General features: G+C 45.2%; 1 protein-coding gene across 1 annotated transcript in view; it reads right to left on the minus strand.

The window, feature by feature from the left end:
* LOC115468956 (protein phosphatase 1 regulatory subunit 12A-like) overlaps window positions 1–24,413 on the minus strand; it is a 489,777-nt gene that overhangs the window by 406,249 nt on the left and 59,115 nt on the right. Inside the window, 2 exon segments of the mRNA XM_030201143.1 lie at window positions 14,388–14,506; window positions 16,195–16,325. Coding sequence (XP_030057003.1) covers window positions 14,388–14,506; window positions 16,195–16,325 — 250 coding nt within the window.

The following is a 24,413-nucleotide window of genomic DNA, read 5'->3' on the forward strand; positions in this document are numbered from 1 at the left end:
TGAAAATATGCCTCAGAGTCCTCTAGGGCCTGGAAATGCACCTGAGGGCGTTTGCTTCCGGAGGCCTCAACCCCTTTATCAGACAGGGGAGCAGGGACAGCGTTTTGCATAAGAAAAGCCTGATGCAGCAGCAAAATGAACTCAAGGGAGAAACCCCCCAAACTGTGCACTTCTGCAGCCTGGGCCACGGCACTAGACGCACCCTCAACCGGGACTCGCAAGAGCGGGGGAGAAACATGCTGCGCATCCAAAATGGCGTCTGGCGCGAAACTCTGAGGAGCCGCGCGGGAAGAACGGCGCTTTCTTGTCGTCGCCCGAATCAAGGGTGACCATAGCATTAACGTCTCCCACCTCGAGGGCGGCCCAAGAAGAAGCCGTCCGAGCAGAGTGGCCGGCCAACATGGAGGGGCGAGCAGCGGGGGATGGGCGCTTATGGCGGGAAAAACCGCCGCACCGGAGGAAGAACCGGGACACTGACCGGACTCCAAACTGACGCCCAAAAAAAGGCGATTCAGGTTTTGAAACCCCCGCATCCCCGCTAGATGCGCCCACGCGGTCCAGGGAGCGATTCTTCGCGCCCTCGCCCTCCGACGCCATAAGCCACGTGGAGACCGATCGGGGAACCCCCTGCCCGCTACAAAAGATAAAAATTACCTGCTTCTCGCTCCGAGCTGTAACGAACTGGTGTCCCAGTGAGCAGCTGCAATAAACGCTGATATAAACGTTGAAATAAACGCCCTTAAAGGACGTTCAAATTTTTTTTTTTTTTAACGGAGCCAGCGGGAGGGGGGAGAAAGGAGGGACCTGGCGCCACCAGGTTTCCACTTGCTCAAGAAGAGCCCTCAACCCCAGGTACTCAACAAAACCTAAGAATTAGGCTTGGAGACCTAGCCAGAGCTGCTGCTGTGTGAGACCACCACCTGCTGAGATAGAGAACATACTGAGGAGTTTCCGGCAGCACATGACCACATATAGGGAGGCAAAAGGATTGCTCTCTATCTCCACCTGCTGGTAGATGGACATAACCCACCAGTCTATGGATTGATCAGCATGATGATATGGAAAAGCCTTTAAATCAAGCTCATGAATGCAAACATTGCAGCAATTTGTTCCATGCCTGCTAAGGCATGGAAGACTCAAGACCCAAGGTGACTGTTTAGATATCAGAGGCTATGGCAGCGGTTCCCAAACTTTTTCTGTTCACAGCATCCTTAAGTGTCCAAGCAATTTTTTGCGCCCCCGCCCCCACCCCGTCCACATAGGTCTCCACCCCTCCTCCACCACATAGGTCTCCCTTTCCCTGCAGCCCCCTCCTCTCACTTCAGCACACCTCTCCATTCCCTGCAGCCCCTCTCCTCCCAGATAGTCCAGAACACCACTCCATTGCCTAAAGACCCCCTCCTCCCAGGAAGTCCAGCACACCATTCCCTACAGCCCCTCTCCTCCCATAAGTCCAGCACACCTCTCCCTTCCCTGCAGCCTCCTCTTCCCAGAAAATCCAGCACATCATTCCCTGCAGCCCCTCTCCTCCCAGATAGTCTAGCACCTCTCTCCCTTCCCTGTGGCCCGCCTCCTCCCATAAGTCCAGTACACATCTGCCTTGCCCAAATCCAGCATCACTCACTACCTTCCTTCCCGCAGGTCCAGGATCGCTGTCGCTGTCTTCTCCTTCACCTGTTGCCGCGCTTGCAGCTTACATTTTCGGGCCGTCCGCATTCAGACAGGCACTCTGGGTCTTCCCTCTGCCGCATTCAGCCCTCTCTGATGCAACTTCCTGTTGTGAGGGCCAGATGTAGCAGAGGGAAGTCCCCACAGTGCCTGTGTGAATTGTGGATGGCCTGAAAATGTAACTGCAAGCACAGCAGCGGGGGAAGAAGGAGGAAGCAGCAGATTCCGGACCTGCGAAAGAGGATAGTAAGGAGCGATACTGGATTGTGAGTGGCAGGAGGGAGGTCTGGATTTGCCATGGCACCCCTGAGAGTTTGCTGCGGCGCACCAGTGTGCCGCGGCACACAGTCTGGGAACCACTGGGCTATGGAATGTCTACTTTCTGAGCAAGTTAACTACAGTGTGCCACAATAGACTGGAAAGTTTTCATTGGACCTAGGCGCTGTTTAAGGACTAGGAGCAAAAGAACTGTTCTACCACAAGCAATACTGTGTAACAAAAGAAATGTAATTAGTCTCGATAGGGAGACTAACTTTTTGGATTTGTGGTGGAGCAGAGTTAGGTATGGCATGGGAGAGAGGAGGAGTGGGGAGAGGGAGGTGGAAAGGAGAAGGTCACTGTTGTGTACTATACAGAATTGATAAAAACAATATTAAGCAAACTAGAATAAATAGTAACTTATCCAACTTGTGCTGATCTTGTAAATCTGCAATTAGCACATTTCAGCACGTTATATTCCTGCCCTAATTTAGCACTATTCTGGAATTCAATTTGGCACAGAGTCTCTAAAATACTTGACATATACTCCCAACTTAAGTTATAAGATAGCTATTTTTCGTTATTCTGCTCTTCAAAATCACCTCCTCTCTCCTGAAGAAAGTAAGGTGTTAGATGTCTTACTATTGCTTGCATTTAAAACTATAATGACTGAGAGGAAGGATAACTCTTAAGGTGTTTTTTAGTGGAATTCTATTTGCCTAATTTATAAATATGAGGCAAAACTAGCTGAGAAAAGTAACCGGGCTGGTAATTTTGCAAAAATTTGGGAACCCTCTATCCTGTTTCTGTTCATTTTTTGTATCATAAAGTGATCCAAAAGAGTTATCAGTATGTGTACGTCTCTAGTAATGCTATAGAAATGATAAGTAGTAGTATTCTGTGACTACTATTTTTGTCTACATCTGTGTTATAGTATTCCTCCATGTTTATCTCCATATTTGCAAGTGTGCTGTTATCTTTTTGTATCATTTGTAAAAGAAAAAGAAAATCAAAAAAGAAGATTTGAACTTAATAAAACGGGGGGGGGGGGGGGGGGGGTTAAGATATTTATTTTAAAACATTTGGTATACTCCTCACCTTGATAGAGTGGTTTAGAGAAGACAGAGACAAGCAGAAAAGTTTCAAACTTCACTGAGACCCAGTGTAAATCTGCAAGGAAGGGTGAATGAGGTGTGGGTTCATTTTAACATCTCTTTTCATGTGAACTCACCTATACCTACAATGAAAGTCAATAAAGGTGTCTTGTAAGTAGACACCTTTATTTGAGATATTTACTAATGACAATCTACGAACTGTTAGCAAGGTTTTCAGAGAAAAGATTAATGAGTAACAGGCAAACCTTTCTTCAAGACTTTTAGAGAACAAAAGCTGTTTTGTTTTTTATAAGGAAAATTAGGGTTTCCTTTGGATACCCTGTATGCAGCTTCTGTTAAGACAATAGAGAGCCGGAGAGAGAAAACTAAAGCTTTCTGCTGTACTCCAGCCCTCAGATTACAGCAACTGGTTTTCTATGCAGAGTCTATTTAAAGGTATTTTTCCCTCCATGGAGCACAGAGTTTTGCACAAAACAGCTTACATAAAACATTTTTTTTTAATTATGTTTCAATGTGACTGACTTTTGAGCTGCTTAGCTTGAAATACATTAGTTTCCCAATTTTTAACCTTTATTCTCCTCTCATTCTTTAGTACCGCATCTCTTTGTATGACGTATAATTGATTTGGTACAGTTTCATAATTTTGCCCTTTTTTTTTTTTGTCCTGGCAGCTTCTTACTCTCCTGCAACTCAAATGAGAACTAACCTCCACCAGGCTATGGAGCCAGAGTCTTCACTCAGAAAAACAGGAATTTCTTCCATTTTTAACCCCTTCTACTACCAACTAGTCCAGATATCAGTCTCAGCCATCAGTCAGGAGCCACAAACTGAAGCTCCCTCTGGAATACAGTATGTGTATACTCAAGCCTGACCATTAGGTGTCACCCGTGTGTAATGAATCTCTTTTACCCTGAAGCTGTGAGCCCCGTCTCCGCAGCACTCTAGCCCAGGATGGGCTGAGGAGCAGAAAGTAGGCTCAGAAATCAAATTTAGGCCATTCACATGCAGATTACAATCTAAAATACATGGAAAGGTGATATCCTGAGTATGTCAAAACCTTTTCCATTAGGATTAATTTTTAGCTGTCTGCATGCTATATGCATACTTTGGACATATACAAGTGACAACAGTGCAGATTTCTGGCAATGTACAATAAAAAAATATATTATAAAGCTAGTGTTGTATCTATAACAGAAGGCATGGCTAATAAAGAAAAGTATTCAAATATTCACCTATTTAACCTCAGGCAAATTATAAAAACACAAAGAGAAAAGGGTTTATGTTAATAAATGTCATTGTTCCATCTGGCAAGCAAATCATTAAAATTACCTGCTTGAAGGGGTTTCTTACAGAGAGACTACTGTATGTTCTGCAAACCCCTTCCCCCCATCCCACTCCTTCCCAACCAAAAATATGTATTTTTCCAGGGGCACTAAGTGTGCTTTGCATGTTATGATGGTTGCTAGTTAGAGTCTGAATGCTAATGTAAAGCACCTGTATTTGACAGTGAAACTGAAGGAAAAAATGTCTCCTATGTACTGAAGAGAACCAATCATAATGAAGGTGTATTATCTGACAGGTAAAGGTTTATAATAAAGTCCCAAGTTCAGCACAGACTCCAAATTCTGCGTTCTAAGCAACCAATGGAGACACTTCTCTAACCAAGTATGGTCCTAATTTACTAAGCCCTTCTGCCCCCTCCCCCTCCCCCACACACACAACTTTCCAAATGGGAAAAAGACCCTAATAACCCAAGTACTGTATTTGGTACTGAGCTTTAGAACTGTCATACAGGCTCAGAAAAAAAGTGACCAATCTAGATCAAACTTACCTGGCAGGATCCCAAAAAGTAGTTAGATTCCATGCTACTACCCAGGGATAAGCAGCTGCTTACCATTAAGGGCGCATTTAGCCAAACAAAGTTCAATTTGTGCTCATTTTTAAACTATTTTTTTTCTGACTTTCAGACATTTTTGGTGTCTGTTTCACCTATCTGTTCTTTATTCACGTACTCCATGTGAACTAAATTTTTTTAAAGTAAATTTACTGTATTCAAGTTAATTCATAGGCATACACATGTAAAAGTGATTCGTGAAGAACTTTAAAATTTTAGGCACCAAAATAAAATGAATGTATGCTCATAAATACACACCCTTATTTTCCACAGTGTATCCCCCAGCAATGAATTCCAGAGCTTTTTTTTTTTTTTTGCATTATGTGAAAAAGTATTCTCTCTAATCTGTTTTAAAATCCTACTTGGCCACTTCATGGAGCGCCCCCTAGTCTCTGTATTTTTTGAAAGACTAAACAGCTGACTTGAATCTAAGCTAAAATTAACCTCTTTAGCCTTTAAAGGGAAATCATTTCATCCCTCATCATTTTTGTTGTCATTTTCAGTAAATCACAGCTTTAGAAAGAAAGAGTAAAAAGAACACATTCTAATAAGTATTAGGACTGAGAATTAAATTGTAAACTGATCCAGTTCCATATTGGTTAAGATACAAGGACAAAAGGTCCATGAAGTCCAATATTCTTCTGATTTCCTAACAGTTTCACCAGTAATCGATACCTCCTCATATGGCAAATGGCAGCAGATAAAAACTTGTATGGTCCATCAAAATCTGCCCAACAAGGCAGCCAGAGTTGAACCTGCACCCTTCTATGCCCTGTTTAATATATGAAGGACATTTAAGGTTTGATTTTGATTGCAACCGCTTTCTATAGGGATCTTCTGTATTTATCCCATGTGTTTTTGAACTCCATCAATGTTTTTGTCCCCGCTTCCTCCACCAGGAGGGTATTCCAAGCATCTGCCAATTCTTTCCATAAAAAGTATTTCTGGCTGCTACCTAAGTCTACCACCCTGCAACCCCAAGTCATGTCCTCTAGTTCTACTGCTTCTTCATCTCAGAAAAAGGGTTTGTTTTTATATTAATACCCTATAAGTATTTAAATGTCTGTATCATATCTCCCCTCTCCTTTACTCTATAGAGTAAACTCTGGAATTCGATGCCGGAGAAAGTGGTGAAGGCGGTTAGCTTAGCAGAGTTTAAAAAGGGGTTGGACGGTTTCCTAAAGGACAAGTCCATAAACCGCTACTAAACGGACTTGGAAAACTCCAAAATTCCAGGAATAACATGTATAGAATGTTTGTACGTTTGGGAAGCTTGCCAGGTGCCCTTGGTCTGGATTGGCCGCTGACGTGGACAGGATGCTGGGCTCGATGGACCCTTGGTCTTTTCCCAGTATGGCATTACTTATGTACTTATGAGTATAATATTTAGTCTTCAAGTCTCTTCTCATACATCTTTTGATGCAAACACCAAATCATTTTTGTTGACTTCCTCTGAACCACTTCAAGTCTTCTTCCAAGTATGACAGCTGGCTTAAAATCACAGAAAATGAAGATACATACCTGTAGCAGGTATTCTCCGAGGACAGCAGGCTGAATATCATCACATATGGGTCGTTCTCCGCGACGGCCTCAGAAGACCAGAACTCTTTAGTAAAATCTAGAAGTTTCTAGAATGCTCCGTCACACTGACCCGAGCGCACCGCGCATGCGCGAACGGCTTCCCGCCGGCGACACAAGCGTGCCCCCATCAGTTAAATAAACAGCAAAAAGAGGAATGGAATAACTCCAAAGGGGAGGAGGGTGGTTTGTGATGATATTCAGCCTGCTGTCCTCGGAGAATACCAGCTACAGGTATGTATCTTCATTTTCTCCGAGGACAAGCAGGCTGAAATATCATCAACATATGGGGTATCCCTAGCCCCCAGGCTCACTCAAAACAACAAACATTGGTCAATTGGGCCCCGCAACGGTGAGGACATAACTGAGATTGACCTGAAAGAAACACAACTAAGTGAGAGTGCAGCCTGGAACAGAACATAAATGGGCCCAGGGGAGTAGAGTTGGATTTTAAACCCCGAACAGATTCTGCAGCACCGACAGCCCAAACCGACTGTCGCGTCGGGTATCCTGCTGAAGGCAGTTGTGAGATGTGAATGTGTGGACTGATGACCACGTCGCAGGCTTGCAAATCTCTTCAATAGTGGCTGACTTCAAGTGGGCCACCGACGCTTCCATGGCTCTAACACTATGAGCCGTGACATGACCCTCAAGAATCATCCCAGCTTGGGCATAAGTGAAGGAAATGCAATCTGCTAGCCAATTGGAGATAGTGCGTTTTCTGATGGCAACTCCCATCCTGTTGGGATTAAAAGAAACAAACAGCTGGGCGGACTGTCGATAGGGCTTTGTCCGCTCCACGTAAAAGGCCAATGCTCTCTTACAGTCCAAGGTGTGCAACTTGTCCTCACCAGGGCGGGTACGTGGACGGGGAAAAAATGTTGGCAAGACAATTGACTGGTTCAGATGGAATTCCGACACCACCTTCGACAAGAACTTAGGGTGAGTGTGAAGTACTACTCTGTTATGGTGAAACTTGATATAAGGAGCATGCACTACCAGGGCTTGGAGCTCACTGACTCTACGAGCTGAAGTAACAGCCACCAAGAAAATGACCTTCCAGGTCAAGTAATTCAGATGGCAGGAATTCAGTGGCTCAAAAGGAGCTTTCATCAGCTGGGTGAGAACAACGTTGAGATTCCATGACACTGGTGGAGGTTTGACTGGGGGCTTTGACAAAAGCAAACCTCTCATAAAACGAACTACTAAAGGCTGTCCAGAGGTAGGCTGACCTTCTACACGTTGATGGTAAGCACTAATTGCACTAAGGTGAAGTCTTAGGGAGTTGGTCTTGAGGCCAGACTCTGATAAGTGTAGAAGGTATTCAAGCAGAATCCGTGTAGGACAAGAAAAAGGATCTAGGGCCTTGCTATCACACCAGACAGCAAACCTCCTCCATTTAAAAGAATAACACTTTTTCGTAGAATCTTTCCTGGAAGCAAGCAAGACGCGGGAGATACCCTCCAAAAGGCCTAGAGAGGCCACTTCTAAGTTCTCAGCATCCAGGCCGTGAGAGCCAGAGACTGGAGGTTGGGCTGTAGAAGCAACCCCTCGTTCTGAGTAATGAGGGTCGGAAAACACTCCAATCTCCACGGTTCTTCGGCAGACAACTCCAGAAGAAAAGGAAACCAGATCTGACGGGGTCAGAAAGACGCAATGAGAATCATGGTTCCGCGGTATTACCTGAGTTTCAGCAGAGTTTTTCCTACTAGAGGTATGGGAGGATACGCATACAGAAGGCCTACCCCAATGTAGCAGAAAGGCATCTGATACTAGTCTGTCGTGGGCCTGGAGTCTGGATCAGAACTGAGGGACTTTGTGATTGATCTGAGTGGCAAAAAGATCCACCGAGGGGGTGCCTCACGCTCAGAAGATCCTGCGGACAACGTCCATGTTCAGTGACCACTCGTGAGGTTGCATTATCCTGCGCAGCCTGTCGGCCAGACTGTTCTTTACACCTGTCAGATAAGTGACATGGAGAAACATGCCGTAATGCCGAGCCCAAAGCCACATCTGGACAGCTTCCTGACACAGAGGGCGAGATCCGGTGCCCCCCTGCTTGTTGGTGTAATACATAGCAACCTGATTGTCTGTCTGAATTAGAATAATTTGATTGGACAGCCGATCTCTGAAAGCCTTGAGAGCATTCCAGATCGCTCGTAATTCCAGATTGATCTGAAAATCCTTCTCCTGAAAGGACCAAGTCCTTGAGTGTGAAGTCCATCTACATGAGCTCCCCACCCTAGGATGGATGCATCAGTCGTCAGCAATTTTTGTGGCTGAGGAATTTGGAATGGATGTGCCAAGGTCAGATTGGATCGAATGGTCCACCAATGAAGGGAAGTGCAAAAGTCAGTGAAGAGAAGGATAACATCCTCTAGATCCCCTGTGGCTTGGCACCACTGGGAAGCTAGGGTCCACTGAGCTTATCTCATATGTAGACGTGCCATGGGAGTCGCATGAACTGTGAAGGCCATGTGCCCTAGAAGTCTCAACATCTGCCGAGCTGTGATCTGTTGAGACGCCCAAGCCAAGGACACTAGGGTCAGAAGATTGTCTGCCCTTGCCTGGGAAAGATAAGCTTGAGACGTCTGTGTGTCCAACAGAGCTCCAATGAACTCCAATTTCTGCACTGGAACAAGGTGGGACTTGGGGTAATTGATTACACCCCAGTAGCTCCAGCAGCTGAACAGTCATCTGCATGGACCGTAGAGCTCCTGCCTCCGATGTGTTCTTCACCAGCCAATCGTCGAGATAAGGGAACACATGCACTCCCAGTCTACGTAGCGATGCTGCAACAACCGCCAAGCACTTTGGGAAGACCCTGGGCGCAGATGCAAGGCCAAAGGGCAGTACACAGTACTGAAAGTGCTGAGCTCCCAGCCAAAATCGAAGGTACTGCCTGTGAGCTGGGAGTACCAAGATGTGAGTATAGGCATCCTTTAAGTCCAGAGAGCATAGCCAATCGTTTTCCTGAATCATGGGAAGAAGGGTGCCCAGGGAAACCATCCTGAACTTTTCTCAGACAAGGAATACATCGAGAGTAATCCTGCGAAACTGGAGACCAACGGCTCAGAAGGGCTAGCTGTAGGGGATGAATGTGTGCCCCGGGCCCACGGAACCACTTCGTTTGCGGCAGCCATCGAACCTAGTAATTGCACATAGTTCCACACCAGAGGGCACAGATCCACAAGAGACTTCTCATCTGCGACATCAATTTGATCCTCCTTCCCTCGGGCATAAAAACCAGACCTTGGGCAGTATCGAACCGCACCCCCAGGTATTCCAGCGACTGAGAAGGTAGCAGATGACTCTTGGAGAAGTTGATCACCCAACCAAGGGACTGAAGAACTTCCACCACTTGCTGAGTAGCGAAGTGGCTCTCAGACTCCAACGACGCTCGAATGAGCCAGTCGTCCAGATAAGGATGAATTTGAAGAGAGGCTGCCACCACTACCATGACTTTGGAAAATGTGCGAGGAGCTGTGGCCAATCCGAAAGGCAAAGCTCGGAACTGAAAATGGAGCCCCAATACTGCAAACCGCAGGAACCTCTGATGGGGCGGCCAAATCAGAATATGAAGATAAGCCTCTTTCAGGTTCAGTGCTGTCAGGAACTCCTGGAGCTGTACTGTCGCAATCACCACCCGGAGCGTATCCATGCAAAAATGGCGAATTCTCAGGAAGCGATTTACCTTCTGGAGGTTAAGAACAGGTCGGAGTGACCCCCCCCTGCTTTCTTCGGGACCACGAAAAAAATGGAATAGCACCCTGTGCATTCTTCGAGCATCGGCACAGGCACGATGGCTCCAATGGACACTAGGTCTTGCAAAGAGAATTGCCTCCTGCTTGGAAGAAGTAGCGCACCGGGACTCCAAGAAAGAATCTCCGACCTGTGCAGCAAATTCTATTTTGTAGCCTTCCCTGATGACTTTGAGAATCCATTGGTCTGAGGTAATCTTGGTCCACTCTTGGAAATATAGTCAACCGACCCCCTATTTTTAAGTCCCAAGAGTGGGCCGGCGCCCCGTCATTGTGAAGGTCGACAGGCTGCTCCCTGCCGCGCTCCGGACCCTGCTCCTCCTTTTGTCTGCACGAAAGGAATTTCGTTACTGAAACCTAGGCCGCTGGAAGGCTGGAGAAGGTCTACCTGGTCGATATCATCTGGAATCTCTAAACCGAGGCCTAGAGGTTCCCAAGCGAGCCGAGGGGTTGGGCCTCTCTTCCAGAAGTCGTTGGGATTTGGAATCCTCCAAATCTTTAACAATCTTCTCCAGTTCCTCTCCAAAAAGAAGTTTACCCCGAAAGGGTAACTTAGTCAGGCGTTGCTTAGACGCCATGTCCGCGGCCCAATGTCGAAGCCATAGCAACCTACGAGTGGTGACAGTCAAAGCCACACTCTTGGCCGATGCTCTCGCCAAATCATATAATACGTCCGCTAGGTACGATAGAGCCACCTCCATCTTAGGAAGAACTGACATCTGGCAGGAAGCCCCGGGCTCCTGCTCTGCCAACAGCTGTAACCAATCAAGGTAAGCCCAAGCAGCGTAAGAAGCTTTAAGAGCCAAAGTCGAAACTTCAAATGCTCACTTCAGCATTGCTTCTAGCCTGCTATCCTGCATGTCTTTTAGCACCACCCCGCCTTCCACCAGAACGGTAGTTTTCTTGGTGACCGCCATCACCAAGGAGTCAACACAGGGCAGTTCAAATGACTCTGCCTGACTAGTCTGCACCGGACAAAGGTGAGCCATAGCTCTAGATACCCGCAAAGGGGCATCTGGCTCCGACCACTGCGCCGTGATGATCTCCTGGATCGCCTCATGCATGGGGAAGGCCTTGGACGGTCTCCTTGTGCTAGCCATGCGCACATTCACAGCAGCAGCAACTGACGCTTCAGGGTCCTCAATGTGCACTTCCAGGGCAGAAGAAATAAGTGAGGAAAGTCCTCCCTGTGAAAAATCCTTACCGTGGATGATCACCTGGTTCCTCCATGGTGATCTCCCCCTCCTCTAAATCCTCTGTGCCCGAGGCCCTCAGTGAAAATCCTGAACATCCAGGAAGAGAGGGGGTGACAGAAAAGCGGTCAATAGAACCCACGTCTGAGCCAGAATCTCTATGTCTGTGCTTGCGAGTCTGATCTAGCCCAAGAAGCATCAGACCTTCATCCGCACCCTCTAGAGACACAGCATGTCCCCCTAAACCAGCAGAGGGAGGAGGAGAGGGAGGAGGAGGAGGAGGAGGGGAGCGCTTCAGCAAAAAGCCTGATGCAATAAGAGGATGAATTCAGGAGGAAAAGCCTGCCTCCTGAATCAGCCACACTGCCCTCCAACGCAGCCATCATCCTAGAAGGGCCAGATCCCCTAGAGACGTCCTCAGGCTCCACCCCAGCAAAATCCCTGCATTTTGGGGTCGCAGGAGTCTGAGCAAGCATCAGAGAAGCGGGGGAAGAACACCATGGCGATTTTCAAAATGGCGCCCGCGTCAGCGCTCCCCACAAGGGAAACTGGCACTCCAGAAGAAAACGCCCCCAAATCTCCTCCGCTCGAGTCTGAACAGACCGCAGAGTAAATACCTGCAACGACCGCGCTTCCCACAACAGCACAGCACTTGACATTTTCTGCCGCCATAGCAACAGGCAGCGCGAAAGTAAGACGGAGGAAACAGAAAGAGAGAATTTAAAAGAGCTGCACTCACCCCAAGTTGAGCAGCCAGACAAAATTCCTCAATCTCAGAAAGCTGCCTCTGCAGCACAACAGCCTGTCTGTGCAGAGGAAAACTCCCAAACAACAAAGGAGCAGGAACAGATCACTGCTAGAATCGCTCTCTGTTTTTTCTTTTTTCCTTTTCTTTTTTTTTTTTTTTAAGTGAGGAAGATAGCAGAGAGAAGCCAAAGGCACAGTGAGAGAGGAATTTTCAGAGGGTGAAGCAGGGACAGGCAGACAAGCCAGTATGCTTCTAAAGGGGGTCAGAGACCACACAGTCACCCCTGGTCTCAACTGGCTACCAAGCCAGGAGACTACACAGGCCTGAAAATATCCAGGAGCTGGGATAGGTCCATCTTCCACCTGCTGGAGATAGAGATATACTAAAGAGCTTAGGGGCTGGCCAGCTGGTATAACTCCCTTGAGTTTGGTTCACTTATCTCCACCTGCTGGTAGGCGGACACAACCCACTGGTTTCTGGATTCATCTGACTGTTTCCTTGTCTGTGCTCACCTCACCCTCTGGTGGCCAGGCCTGATGGCTGCAATGGACTGTCTGTTTACTGTCACCCGTTCCAGACTTCAGCCCAGTTCAGTCCAGATCTTCCGGGCTGCCAGAATTGCTTTCCCTGTTTGTACCTGAACAGCACCCGTAGTTGCTTTGTGATTGCTGCAACTGTGCTTTAGCAGCTGATGGGCTTTATAATCACCTAGAAACTTCTGTGTTGCCTTTGCATTCGTCTAAGGTCCCTGGTATGTTGGGATGCGCTCGGCACTTCTGCCTAGTCCAGTTCTAGTCTGAGTTTCTTGCTTGATTCTAGTTAGTGTGTAGCTTAATTCTAGTTAGCTTGTGTGTAGCTTAGTTCTAGTTAGTCTGTGTGTAGCTAGTTTTGGTTCTATTGCTTATTTCCTAGTCTTGCCTCTGGTCTGTATTCCTGGCTTGGGTTTCTTTCTTAGTGGCAGCTTGGCAGCTTTCAGTATTGCTCTGCCCCTTGACTGTATTTCTAGCTACTGGAGCTTCAGCCATAGTCCTGTTCTCTGCCTGTATTTCTCAGCTACTGGAGCTTCAGCCATAGTCCTGTCCTCTGCCTGTATTTCTCAGCTACTGGAGCTTCAGCCATAGTCCTGTCCTCTGCCTGTATTTCTCAGCTACTGGAGCTCCAGCCATAGCCCTGCACCCGTCTGCCTTGCTTTTGTCTAGGTGCCTGCGGGCATTTCTGAATCCTGATTCCTGGTGTTCCTACCTGCTAGTTCCAGTACCAGTTTTTCTCCAAGTCCTGCCGGCTGCCTGCACCCTGGGGCTCAACCCCCGGGGAACGGTGGCTAGGTGTAGGTGAAGCCTAGGTCCAGTCCCATGTGATCCTGTCCAGTGTGTTCCAGTTCAGTGCGTACCAGTCCAGTGTGTTCCAGTCCAGTGTGTTCCAGTTCAGTACTCCAGTCCGGGGTTCCAGTCCTGTTTTGCCTTGTCTCTGGTTTGGAGGGTTATTTTGCCTGCCACTGCCGCTCCACGGCAGGGGTCCAAGGGCTCACCATCCAGTGCCTCCGGGAGAAGCCTGACATCATCTGCTGATGACGCTATGGAATGCTTGAATAGTGAATACTGCCAAAAAAAAAACCACAGGAGGCTGTTGGGCCCAGGAGGAAATGGAGGGCTGCAAGACAGTAAGTAATAGAATTGACTCTTGGGAGTACGGGTGGGGATGGCTCTTAGCAGGTATGGGTGGGGATAGGTGAAATTTTGGTCCCTGTGCAACTCTCTACTTTGAAGCCTGCAGTGTTAACATCAGTATTTAGCATATCTAACGTTGAACCTAGTATTCAAATAAAATATCCTATTTTTCTTAACTATATTCTCTTATTAAAATTTATCACCTTCATTCTTGTAAACTAAGATATTGCTGCATGATGCTATTTTGGTTTTAATAAGTTTTCAATTTTCTGTTTTTAAAGTTTCAGAAAGGCGACAAAAAAATAACTTTAAAGAAATTTGGGAAAATAGTAAAATGATGGTCACAAACATTTGTTAAACATGAACCCTTCTAGCCCTCACTGCACACAATAGTATCATTCAATCAATCTCCTCTGAACGCACAATTCTACATAATCTTGTCCTGCCGTGGAGTAGGTAAGGTGCTCTGCCAGGACCTCACCCTGCTGTCTGTGCCCTGTCTCACCTTGTTTCTTGATCTCGGCTTTTAACAGTTTCTCCATCGCATTCTCGTGCGCCACATCCAGGGGGAGCTCTCCCTCACTGTTAACAGCTGCAATCTTTGCTCCATGTTTGATAAGATACCTGCCCAGGAAGTAGGAGCAAAAAAATCAAAAAAGAAACTTGCTTTGTCCCTTACCCATTCTTTTTAAGTAGTGCCGTTAATGAATTGCTGTTAATGTCTTCAATTAAAATGCAAATTACAATCAGAATTATTCACGCTGTTAACACATCCACCCCCTACCAAAGAACCTCCCCCAGGCCTAGTTTAAGGATGCCATGGACTTGTGGACTGCCCACTCTACCACTACAGGTCACAACTGCCATTTTGAACCCAGAGCCAGCACAGGCAGGATCAACTGAGGACTGCTCCTGCCCATCCTACCCTAGAGCACCATGGAATCCTTAATGTAGGCCTAGGAAGGCAGATCAGCAAAACTATCCCCCTCATACCCAATATTCAATCCGCTACCTGGTTACCTAACCGGGTAGCGGGCTGAATACTGCCACTATCCAGTCAACGGGGATGTTTAGCAGTACTTCCAGGCAGCCATTAAAAAAGCAATAAACTGCAATCAAAATCTTTAATTTTGTAATTAATCATCATTTAATTATAGGATACGGAATTGAATATTAACAACACAGCACTGCTATCCCCAATCTGAATGTTATAGGAAGCATAAGTACTCTAAATTGTCAAAAAAAGAACTTTAATCCCTTTCCCGCAAAGGACACTTCTCACCATCACATCTCCTCTCCAGTGATGGGTGCCTCCCTATCCTCTCTCCTTCAGGTCACAAATCCCCCTTTTCATCATCAGGAGGTGGAATGGCATAACAGACTAGTCCCAGTGGTTCCCAAACCTGGTCCTGGAAGCACCCCGTCCAGTCAGATTTTCAGGATACTCACAATGAATATTCATGAGAGAGATTTACACAGCGTGAAGGTAGTGCATGCAAATCTCTCTCATGAATATTCATTGTGGGTATCTCCTGAAAATCTGACTGGCTTGGGTGCCTCCAGGACCAGGTTTGGGAACTACTGGACTAGTACTTGGAGCAGTGGGCTGAGAACCAAGATTCAGATCCCCTTTCACCCAACAGCACTCCCTGTGATGCTGGGCAAGTCATTTAACTCTCCACTGCCACAGGTATAAAACTTAGATTCTAAACTCACTAGAGAAAGGAAACATTTACTGTACATTTATGTAAGAGTCTGAGTTCACATTTAAGAAGGCAAGTAATTGCATCTAAAAATAAGTCACCCAACTCAACCCCATTTCTAATGCTATCCAGTACTTCAAGACTGTTATATTTATATCCTGGTATCTTCCTAATTATTTTCTGCTTGGAGCCACTTACTACTACTGAATACCACACAAACCCCATTGTGATTCTGTTTGAACTTTTTAAATCGGTGCTTATCAAACTTTCTGTGGCCCATTATCACAACCACAGAAAGCACAGGCCTACCTTTCCATCCTACATCCATCGCAGCCAACACCGTCATTATGCCCTGTCTTCTGTGGAGCACATGCAAGATTAATTATAGCATTGGCTCATCAGGAGGCATGGGTTAAATGATGGGGGGAGGGTTCCCTTTTTTGGGGGGGCCAACCCTACCTGGTGCAAATCTCAAATGTGGATTTTGCAACCCCACTTGGGGGTCATGACCCACAGTTTGGGAAGCCCTGTGCTAGATGCTTGCTTACAGTCATGAGATTAAACCAGACCCAACAATTTCATGTCTTTATTGAGCCACACACTACTCACGCTGCAATTTCCACAAATCCACAGGAAGCGGCTGCATGGAGAGGCGTCCAGCCCTCATTGTCCGGCTGGTTTACGTAGGCACCATTCTCTACCAGAAACTGCACCATGTCAAAATTCTCATCAATACAAGCCTGTGTGGGACAAAAGGAGAGAGAATGTCACTGCCCAGCTCAGGAAAAAGGAAATGTGAACAATTAATAAAAGAATGAACAAACAGCAGCTCACTGTGTGTAACAGATACTGTCACTCCCATCATTAGGGCTAGGTTCACTGCTGCAGCAGGTAAGAACACGCTTAACCTGGGATTCTTAGGAAACTGGAAGCTGAAGTTTGTCAAGATGTGAGAGAAATGTGTTAGAAGAAGGCAGTCCATGGAGTTAGGAGAGGAAGAGTGGGGGGAATATATGGAGAAAGGGATAGCGAAAAAAATTTATTTTGCTGAACTGTGAAGCAAATAGAGCAAAGCCAAAGGAATTAACTCATAAAATTTATGAAAGTAAAGGCAGTGGTGCCCTGGGCCAGACCATAAACCTGTCACAGCTTTTCCGACTGTACACAGACATTTATCTAACATCTGTCTGCCTAATTCTGAATAAAAGCATTTAGGACTATATTATCTCGGCCTAAGATAGTCCATAACCTATTTCTGAGTGTCGACAGGCAATGTAACCTGCACAAGATCAGTGAGAAACTGAGTCAGAAATCAAACCAGTCAAATCATAACCCAATGGCCCTGAGTGCTATACTATCAGAACTTCACCTGCTGTGTTCTCTGGACCAGAACAGACCACAAACTGGCTGCAAAACCCTGGGCCAAGGATTACAGAATATTCAAAATACATCAAGAAACACCACATCCTAAACCAAAATCACACTGGTTATAGTTTATTTGCTATACCACTCAAATTACAAGAGAACAAATAAAATAAAACAAATAAAAATGAGAAAAGAACTCCAATTAATAGACAAGAAAGCTTTTATTCATATAAAGCACACCCTACCCCAATCTAAAAACAAAATCCAACATATATATTGAAACCAAACTCTAGGATTTACGAAACACAAGAATCAACCATATTTTATAGTCCAATGGATAGTCAATCACAGATACATAAAAGCTGAAAAAGGTTGAAGAATAATGTTTTACCCAAAAGCAATTGCATAACCTGAGGAAGAGAGAAATTCAGAGCCCTGTCCACAGATAATGTCAGCCGATACTACAGTGAATGCAAGCTTGCATCCTAGAGGTTCTCCTGATTCATAACTGCAGGCTTTGCCACCTCTCTATTTGCTTCTATTATAATAAGAATCAGAATTTGGTTTCATAGCAAGTAAAGGAAAATCTACAGCTTACAGAAAGCCAAACACTCTGGAATGAGAAACTAACAAGATAACCTTAAGAGTGAGACGCTTTGTGCAGTGCACTTCATTTCAGCCCAACATGTAGACAACCATTGGCAACCCAAAGGACGTGATCAGATTGCAGAGAAAAATGAAGCAAACCAAATGATTTCATCCATTCTGAACGCCCAGCAATGTCTTAAGTTCAAATTCTGGGCCCCTATGCAAAATCTTATGGAAGGTCTTTGATAACAGCAGATGTCATCACTCTCTGATCTAGGAATCAGGGGAGAGGGAGGGCATGGAAGGCATGTAGTCAACTGCATGCAAATAAATAAAAACAAGACACATAACCCTCCACACATGCACAACTGCACAGTCTCAAAACACTCCAAATACACTACCAACAAAACATACAACCATACCACAGCAAACAGTCCAGGTCCAACATACACTCATAATCCCCCACCAGAAAGCCCTCCCACCCATACGCTCCTTACCCATTCAGAAACATACTCCACACATAATCAACCCTCCCAATTCAGTACTATATCCCTCATATACATTACACAGACACACCTTCTACAAATCTTGACCCTACCTGTCTCTCCAACTACCGCCCCATCTCCCTCCTACCCTTCCTCTCCAAACTTCTTGAGCGCGCCGTTCACAGCCGCTGCCTTGATTTCCTCTCCTCTCAGGCCATCCTCGATCCACTTCAATCCGGTTTTCGCCCTCTACACTCGACAGAAACAGCACTCTCTAAAGTCTGTAATGACCTGTTCCTTGCCAAATCGAGAGGCCACTACTCCATCCTTATCCTCCTTGATCTATCCGCCGCGTTTGACACTGTCAATCATGATTTACTTCTCGCCACACTGTCCTCATTTGGGTTCCAGGGCTCTGTCCTCTCCTGGTTCTCCTCCTATCTCTCTCACCGCACCTTCAGAGTACACTCTCATGGTTCTTCCTCCACCCCCATCCCGCTCTCTGTAGGAGTTCCCCAGGGATCTGTCCTTGGACCCCTTCTTTTTTCAATCTACACCTCTTCCCTGGGCTCACTGATCTCATCTCATGGTTTCCACTATCATCTTTATGCTGATGACACCCAGTTGTATCTCTCCACACCAGACATCACCGTGGAGACCCAGACCAAGGTATCGGCCTGCTTGTCCGACACTGCCGCATGGATGTCCAACCGCCACATGAAACTGAACATGTCCAAGACCGAGCTTATCATCTTTCCACCAAAGCCCACCTCTCCCCTTCCTCCTCTCTCGATCTCAGTTGATAACACCCTCATCCTCCCCGTCTCAGTTGCCCGCAACCTCGGAGTCATCTTCGACTCCTCCCTCTCATTCTCAGCGCATATCCAGCAGACAGCCAAGACCTGTCGCTTCTTCCTCTTTAACATCAGCAAAATTCGCCCTTTCCTCTCTGAGCACACCACCCGAACTGTCATCCACGCCCTCATTACCTCTCGCCTTGACTACTGCAACCTTCTCCTCACTGGCCTCCCACTTAGCCATTTATCCCCCCTTCAATCCATTCAGAACTCTGCTGCACGTCTTATATTCCGCCTGAACCGATATACTCATATCACCCCTCTCCTCAGGTCGCTTCACTGGCTTCCGATCAGATACCGCATACAGTTCAAGCTTCTCCTTCTCACCTACAAATGCACTCATTCTGCAGCCCCTCATTACCTCTCCACTCTCATCTCCCCTTACGTTCCTGCCCGAAACCTCCGCTCACAGGACAAATCCCTCCTCTCAGTACCCTTCTCCACCACCGCCAACTCCAGGCTCCGCCCATTCTGCCTCGCCTCACCCTATGCGTGGAATCAACTCCCTGAGGCCCTACGCCAAGCCCCCTCCCTACCCATCTTCAAATCCTTGCTCAAAGCCCACCTCTTCAATGTTGCCTTCGGCACCTAACCTGATACCTCTCAAGGAACCTAGACTGCCCCAATTTGACTGCCACTACTTGATTGTCTGTACATTTGTCCATTAGATTGTAAGCTCTCAGAGCAGGGACTGTCCTTCTATGTTATATTGTACAGCGCTGCGTAACCCTAGTAGCGCTTTAGAAATGTCAAATAGTAGTAGTAGTAAATCATCCTCCACAGACACAACTTCTACAAATCTAGCTTTGCCTTATTTGTTTTTCTTTTTGTTTGGCTGTGTTGAGCTGCTACTTGATGATAAGTAGCCAACATGTAAAGGATATTCCGAAGCAACGGAAAGTTCACAAATAAGCCAGGGAAACTGTCATTTATACTCTGCCAGCATGATCACATCTTTTCAAGGAGGAGGAAATTAAAAGTTAATTTTAATGAAATGGCAACAGAAAGCAGAGGTTAATGTCCTCTCAGATACCAAGGAGTCTATCAAACAAACAGCTGACAGGCTGACAGATTTTATGGCAGAGGATTAGATTTCTGAAGTTTTGAAAATAAAGTGGCCAGGCTGGCTGGGGCTGAACATCCAGATGCAGAAATAGTGATTTTAAGTTACAAGAGAGAATCATGTTCATGCCTCATCAGTCATACTTTATACCAAACACAGGGTACATTCTCAATAATTAGTCACAATGCATCAAATATCAATACTTCTTGACTAATACAATATTTTTGTCTTTTTCCTAGAAAAACCCCAAACTCATTACTACGTGTATTAAAATTTACAATCTTTGCCATGAAAACAATCTAGTCTAACAATAAAGCACTCTATCAGATACTCTCACAATATCCTACCCCTTCCACACAGCGCATTCTACAAATGTTCTTCTCCAGCGATAATAGTTGAAATCAGAACAGCTGTAGCTGTAAATATACCATGAATGCCAATCAAATATGGGTGCAAAATTTTGGGAGGCAGTTTTATTTAAAATCGATAACTGATTGTAACTCTAGAAATGTAGTTTACGGTATTTGCTGCCCATGCCAATTATGGTACATTGGAGAAACTACATGCAAAATAAAACTGTGAATAGTGCAGCACTTAAATAATATAAGATTACAATGGCAGGATACCCCTTTAGTTAACCATTGGCTATTATGTCATCATTCTATTTTGGATCTGAAGTTTGTAGTACTTTTTCAAATTGAGAGTGGGACGGGCAATGTAGAAAGACAACTAATACGGAAAGAACAAAAGCTGACATATAATTGGAACACAGTACAGCCCTGCGGATTAAATAAAGAACTTGGTTGGTCTCTTTTGGCTATATAAAGGAAGGGTGTAATCAGACACCCACATGCATTACAAGTAATGAGGTAAAAGTACCGGATGCTGTAGGGCTCCGCATGGTATGCCTGACAAGAGTTTAGAGGTGGGATAAGGTATGTGAATTAGGTTTGAATGTTTATTAGATTTTAATGTGAGGGTGTAGATATGGTTGTAACAGTGTGTATTATGTGTTGAATAAGGTCTCCTGATGAAGTTATAAAGGAAACACGGCCAGTGTTGGGACCAGAAGATTTTCAACATGAATTGATGGAATTGATGCCAAATATCCTACAGTTATTCCCTCAAGGACCAGCAGGTCCTCTTCAGAAGCTATCAGAAACTTATAAGAAATATATTGTTCAACAACGCTTAGTGTCCCTGATTTGAGGGAATGAGAACATTGGGAACAATATTGTGAAATGAGTCGTCATTTTGGAACTCTTGATGATTGTGTTATGGATGTTCTGATTTCAACTACTATCGCTGGAGAAGGACATTTGTAGAATGCGCTGTGTGGAGGGGGTAGGATATTGTGAGAGTATCTGATACAGAATGCTTTATTGTTAGGCTAGATTGTTTTCATAATAAAGATTGTAAATTTTAATACACATAGAGGCATATTTTCAAAGCACTTAGCCTCCCAAAGTTCCATAGAAACCTATGGAACTTAGCCTCCCAAAGTGCTTTGAAAATAAGCCTGATAGTAATGAGTTTGGAGTTTTTCTAGGAAAAAGACAAAAATATTGTATTGGTCAAGAAATATTGATATCAGTCATACTTTGAGGTCAACCAAAGCACTTTTGTTTCGGTTTCCAAATGGAATCTGTGGTCTGCCATACCCAAGCGGTGAACGAGGCAGGCAGAGCAAAAGGAGAGCATACCAACTGATTTAAAAGAAAGCCCATGAGACCTAGGCTTTACTCCCGTCACCTCACCCCCATCATAATAAGCAGCAAAGAGTGGGGATGACTATGAGTAGAACAGAGTACAACAGGTGTCTACTTACACCATCTCCCAGCAGGAGTATTGTATAGGAAGCACATCATCTCCTCCTGGCCACATGGATCCAAATGTTGCAATATGGTGCCAGACTGGGCACTGCAGTAGCATGAGTGATGCACTTCTAGGCACTTCTCTTGCTGCAGAACTCATAGGCTGAAGATTGGGTCAGGACTCAAGAGGCCGCATAGAAGAGGATCCAGGACATGTGTGGAGCCATGCTTTGCTATTGCATTTGAAGCATTACTAGTCACTGGACCCCTTCCTTACTACTGCTGCTGCCCCCCCTCCCACCCCCTATTCACAAGCTACTTGGGTAGCACTTATTCCACTGACTTCCAGCCTATTTCCTCAAGCCATCAGGTTTTCAGATTCTTTTTGTGATAATTTTCATTTTCAGCCAAACAACATATTAAAGTTACAGCGAGACTGTTAGTGGAGCAGTGCTATGATGGAAGATATCAAAACAGACCTCTTTCAGGTATCTCTAGCTCATCAATAAATTACTATTTAATCTCCACCACCTCCCAAGTGGAGGACTAGTTTGGTGATTAAGCAAGTTCAGCACCGGAGAAGCCAGGATTCAAATCCTACATTATCTACTAACACTTTGTGACCTTGGACAAAGACTTTACCCTCCACTGCCTCAGAACAACTTAGATTGTAAGCCTATTTGGACAGAAAAATAATTCATTTACCTGAAAATGTTACTTGCCTTGAGCTCAGATTTGGAAAAGGAGACTAATTAAAGAAAAAGAAATCCAAATATAACCTATGTAGCATTCTTGAATCCTTTCCAGCAAAAAAAAGGAACAGATAAGTATGTCCAATACAACAGCAAATCAGCCATATTACCAAGCCCCACAACTAGTCAAGAGTTCTTTTAATCTCTTTCCTTAAATCTAATCTTCTCTGTGACTGAGTTGAAAGCCCAAAGAAGCAGCAGAAAGGTAGCTGGTTAAAAAATGAAAATGAATACACAAAAAGCCAGCAATGCATCTGGTCAGGTTGGAGATATAACAGATACTTTTTACTGTTCTGTTTCAGATTCTCAGTGCAGTCAAATAAGGTTTTGTCATACTAGTGGAATAGGCCTGACAAAAATCCAAGGCCAAGATGTCCTTCCAACTTGGGCATAGAAGCATGGACTATACTCTGTCCCCCACTCCTAGTGGATATAGCCACCACTCTAGCTGTCCTCTAGCCACACTATGGACATGTGGTTCTGTCAGTGTACACAGACTGCTGCTATGTGCTGCCCACAGTAGGGAGCAACTGAAACAAACATGACACATACAAACAGCCTATATAGTATCTATGTTCATAGATACAAGCAATGCTGATTAGCATATACCACTGTATTCTGAAAATCTACCCCAAAATTCCATCCCCATTAAGCAGTGACCTGAGTGAGAAATAGAGGGGCCACCCCTAACCAGAGAGACTGAAAAGCATAACAGATGTGCAATGTGATAGCTTAGCAAGTGGAAAATGCTCATGGGATAACTGCATGTCATCGCAACAGAACACTGAGAAATCTAGCACACTACAAAATTCCACCTACAAAGGATCCACTCCCACTCTCATCTAGGTTTGGGACAGTCAGCTGAACCATTCTTAAAAGCTCAGGAGTAGGCTTCATGTACACAAAACTTTTTAGCAGCCATAAAAGGGGACACATTTAAGGTTCATACTGGTATTTACTTATTTGTTACATTTGTATCCCACATTTTCACACCTATTTGCAGACTCAATGTGGCTTACATAGTACTGGAGAGGCGTTCGCCGACTCCAGTATGAACAAATACAAAGTGATGCTGTGGTAAGACAAGATTCATGTGGAACAGACACATTAGGGAATCGTAGAGCGGAAAAGTTGTGTTATGACCATTACGTACTTTGGTTTCGTTGTGTTGCAGAATTCAGGCATTTAAGTTGGATCGGTAGGGTAGCCTTTTTAAACAGGTTGGTTTTTAGTGATTTCCGGAAGTTTAGGTGGTCATACGTTGTTTTCAAGGCTTTTGGTAATGCGTTCCACAGTTGTGTACTTATGTAGGAAAATCTGGATGCATAAGTTGATTTGTATTTAAGCCCTTTACAGCTTGGGTAGTGGAGATTTAGATATATTCGTGTTGATTCGGATGTGTTTCTGGTTGGTAGGTCTATGAGGTCTGTCATGTATCCCGGGGCTTTGCTGAAGATGATTTTATGAACCAGGGTGCAGATTTTGAAAGCAATATACCTTCTATAGCATGAATAATATTTAAAAGGCTAATGGACCCTTACACAATAAAGTCAGCCTGATAGCAGAAGATCTGGGTTCATCTTTGGCGCCCAGATTCTGCTCCAAATGTGGGACAAGTGCAAGGAGACTCAATTGTTCACAGAGCAGCATCTAGTAGCCAGGCTCAATGTGGTCCTTAGGCACATATTTGAGCAGGATTTCTCCACCCAGTCTGTTGGACTTGCCTAGCCAGTTAGGTTTTCAGAATGCCCATAATGAATATGTATGAAATAGATTTGCATACAATGGAGGCAGTCCATGCAAATGTATTTCACACATATTCATTGTGGCTATCTTGAAAACCAGACTGGATTGGTTTGTCCTAAGGTCTGGGCTGAGAACCCCTGTACTAGCAGGAATTATGA

Source organism: Microcaecilia unicolor, chromosome 4, assembly GCF_901765095.1.
Source record: "Microcaecilia unicolor chromosome 4, aMicUni1.1, whole genome shotgun sequence".
NCBI classification, from domain to species: Eukaryota; Metazoa; Chordata; class Amphibia; order Gymnophiona; family Siphonopidae; genus Microcaecilia; species Microcaecilia unicolor.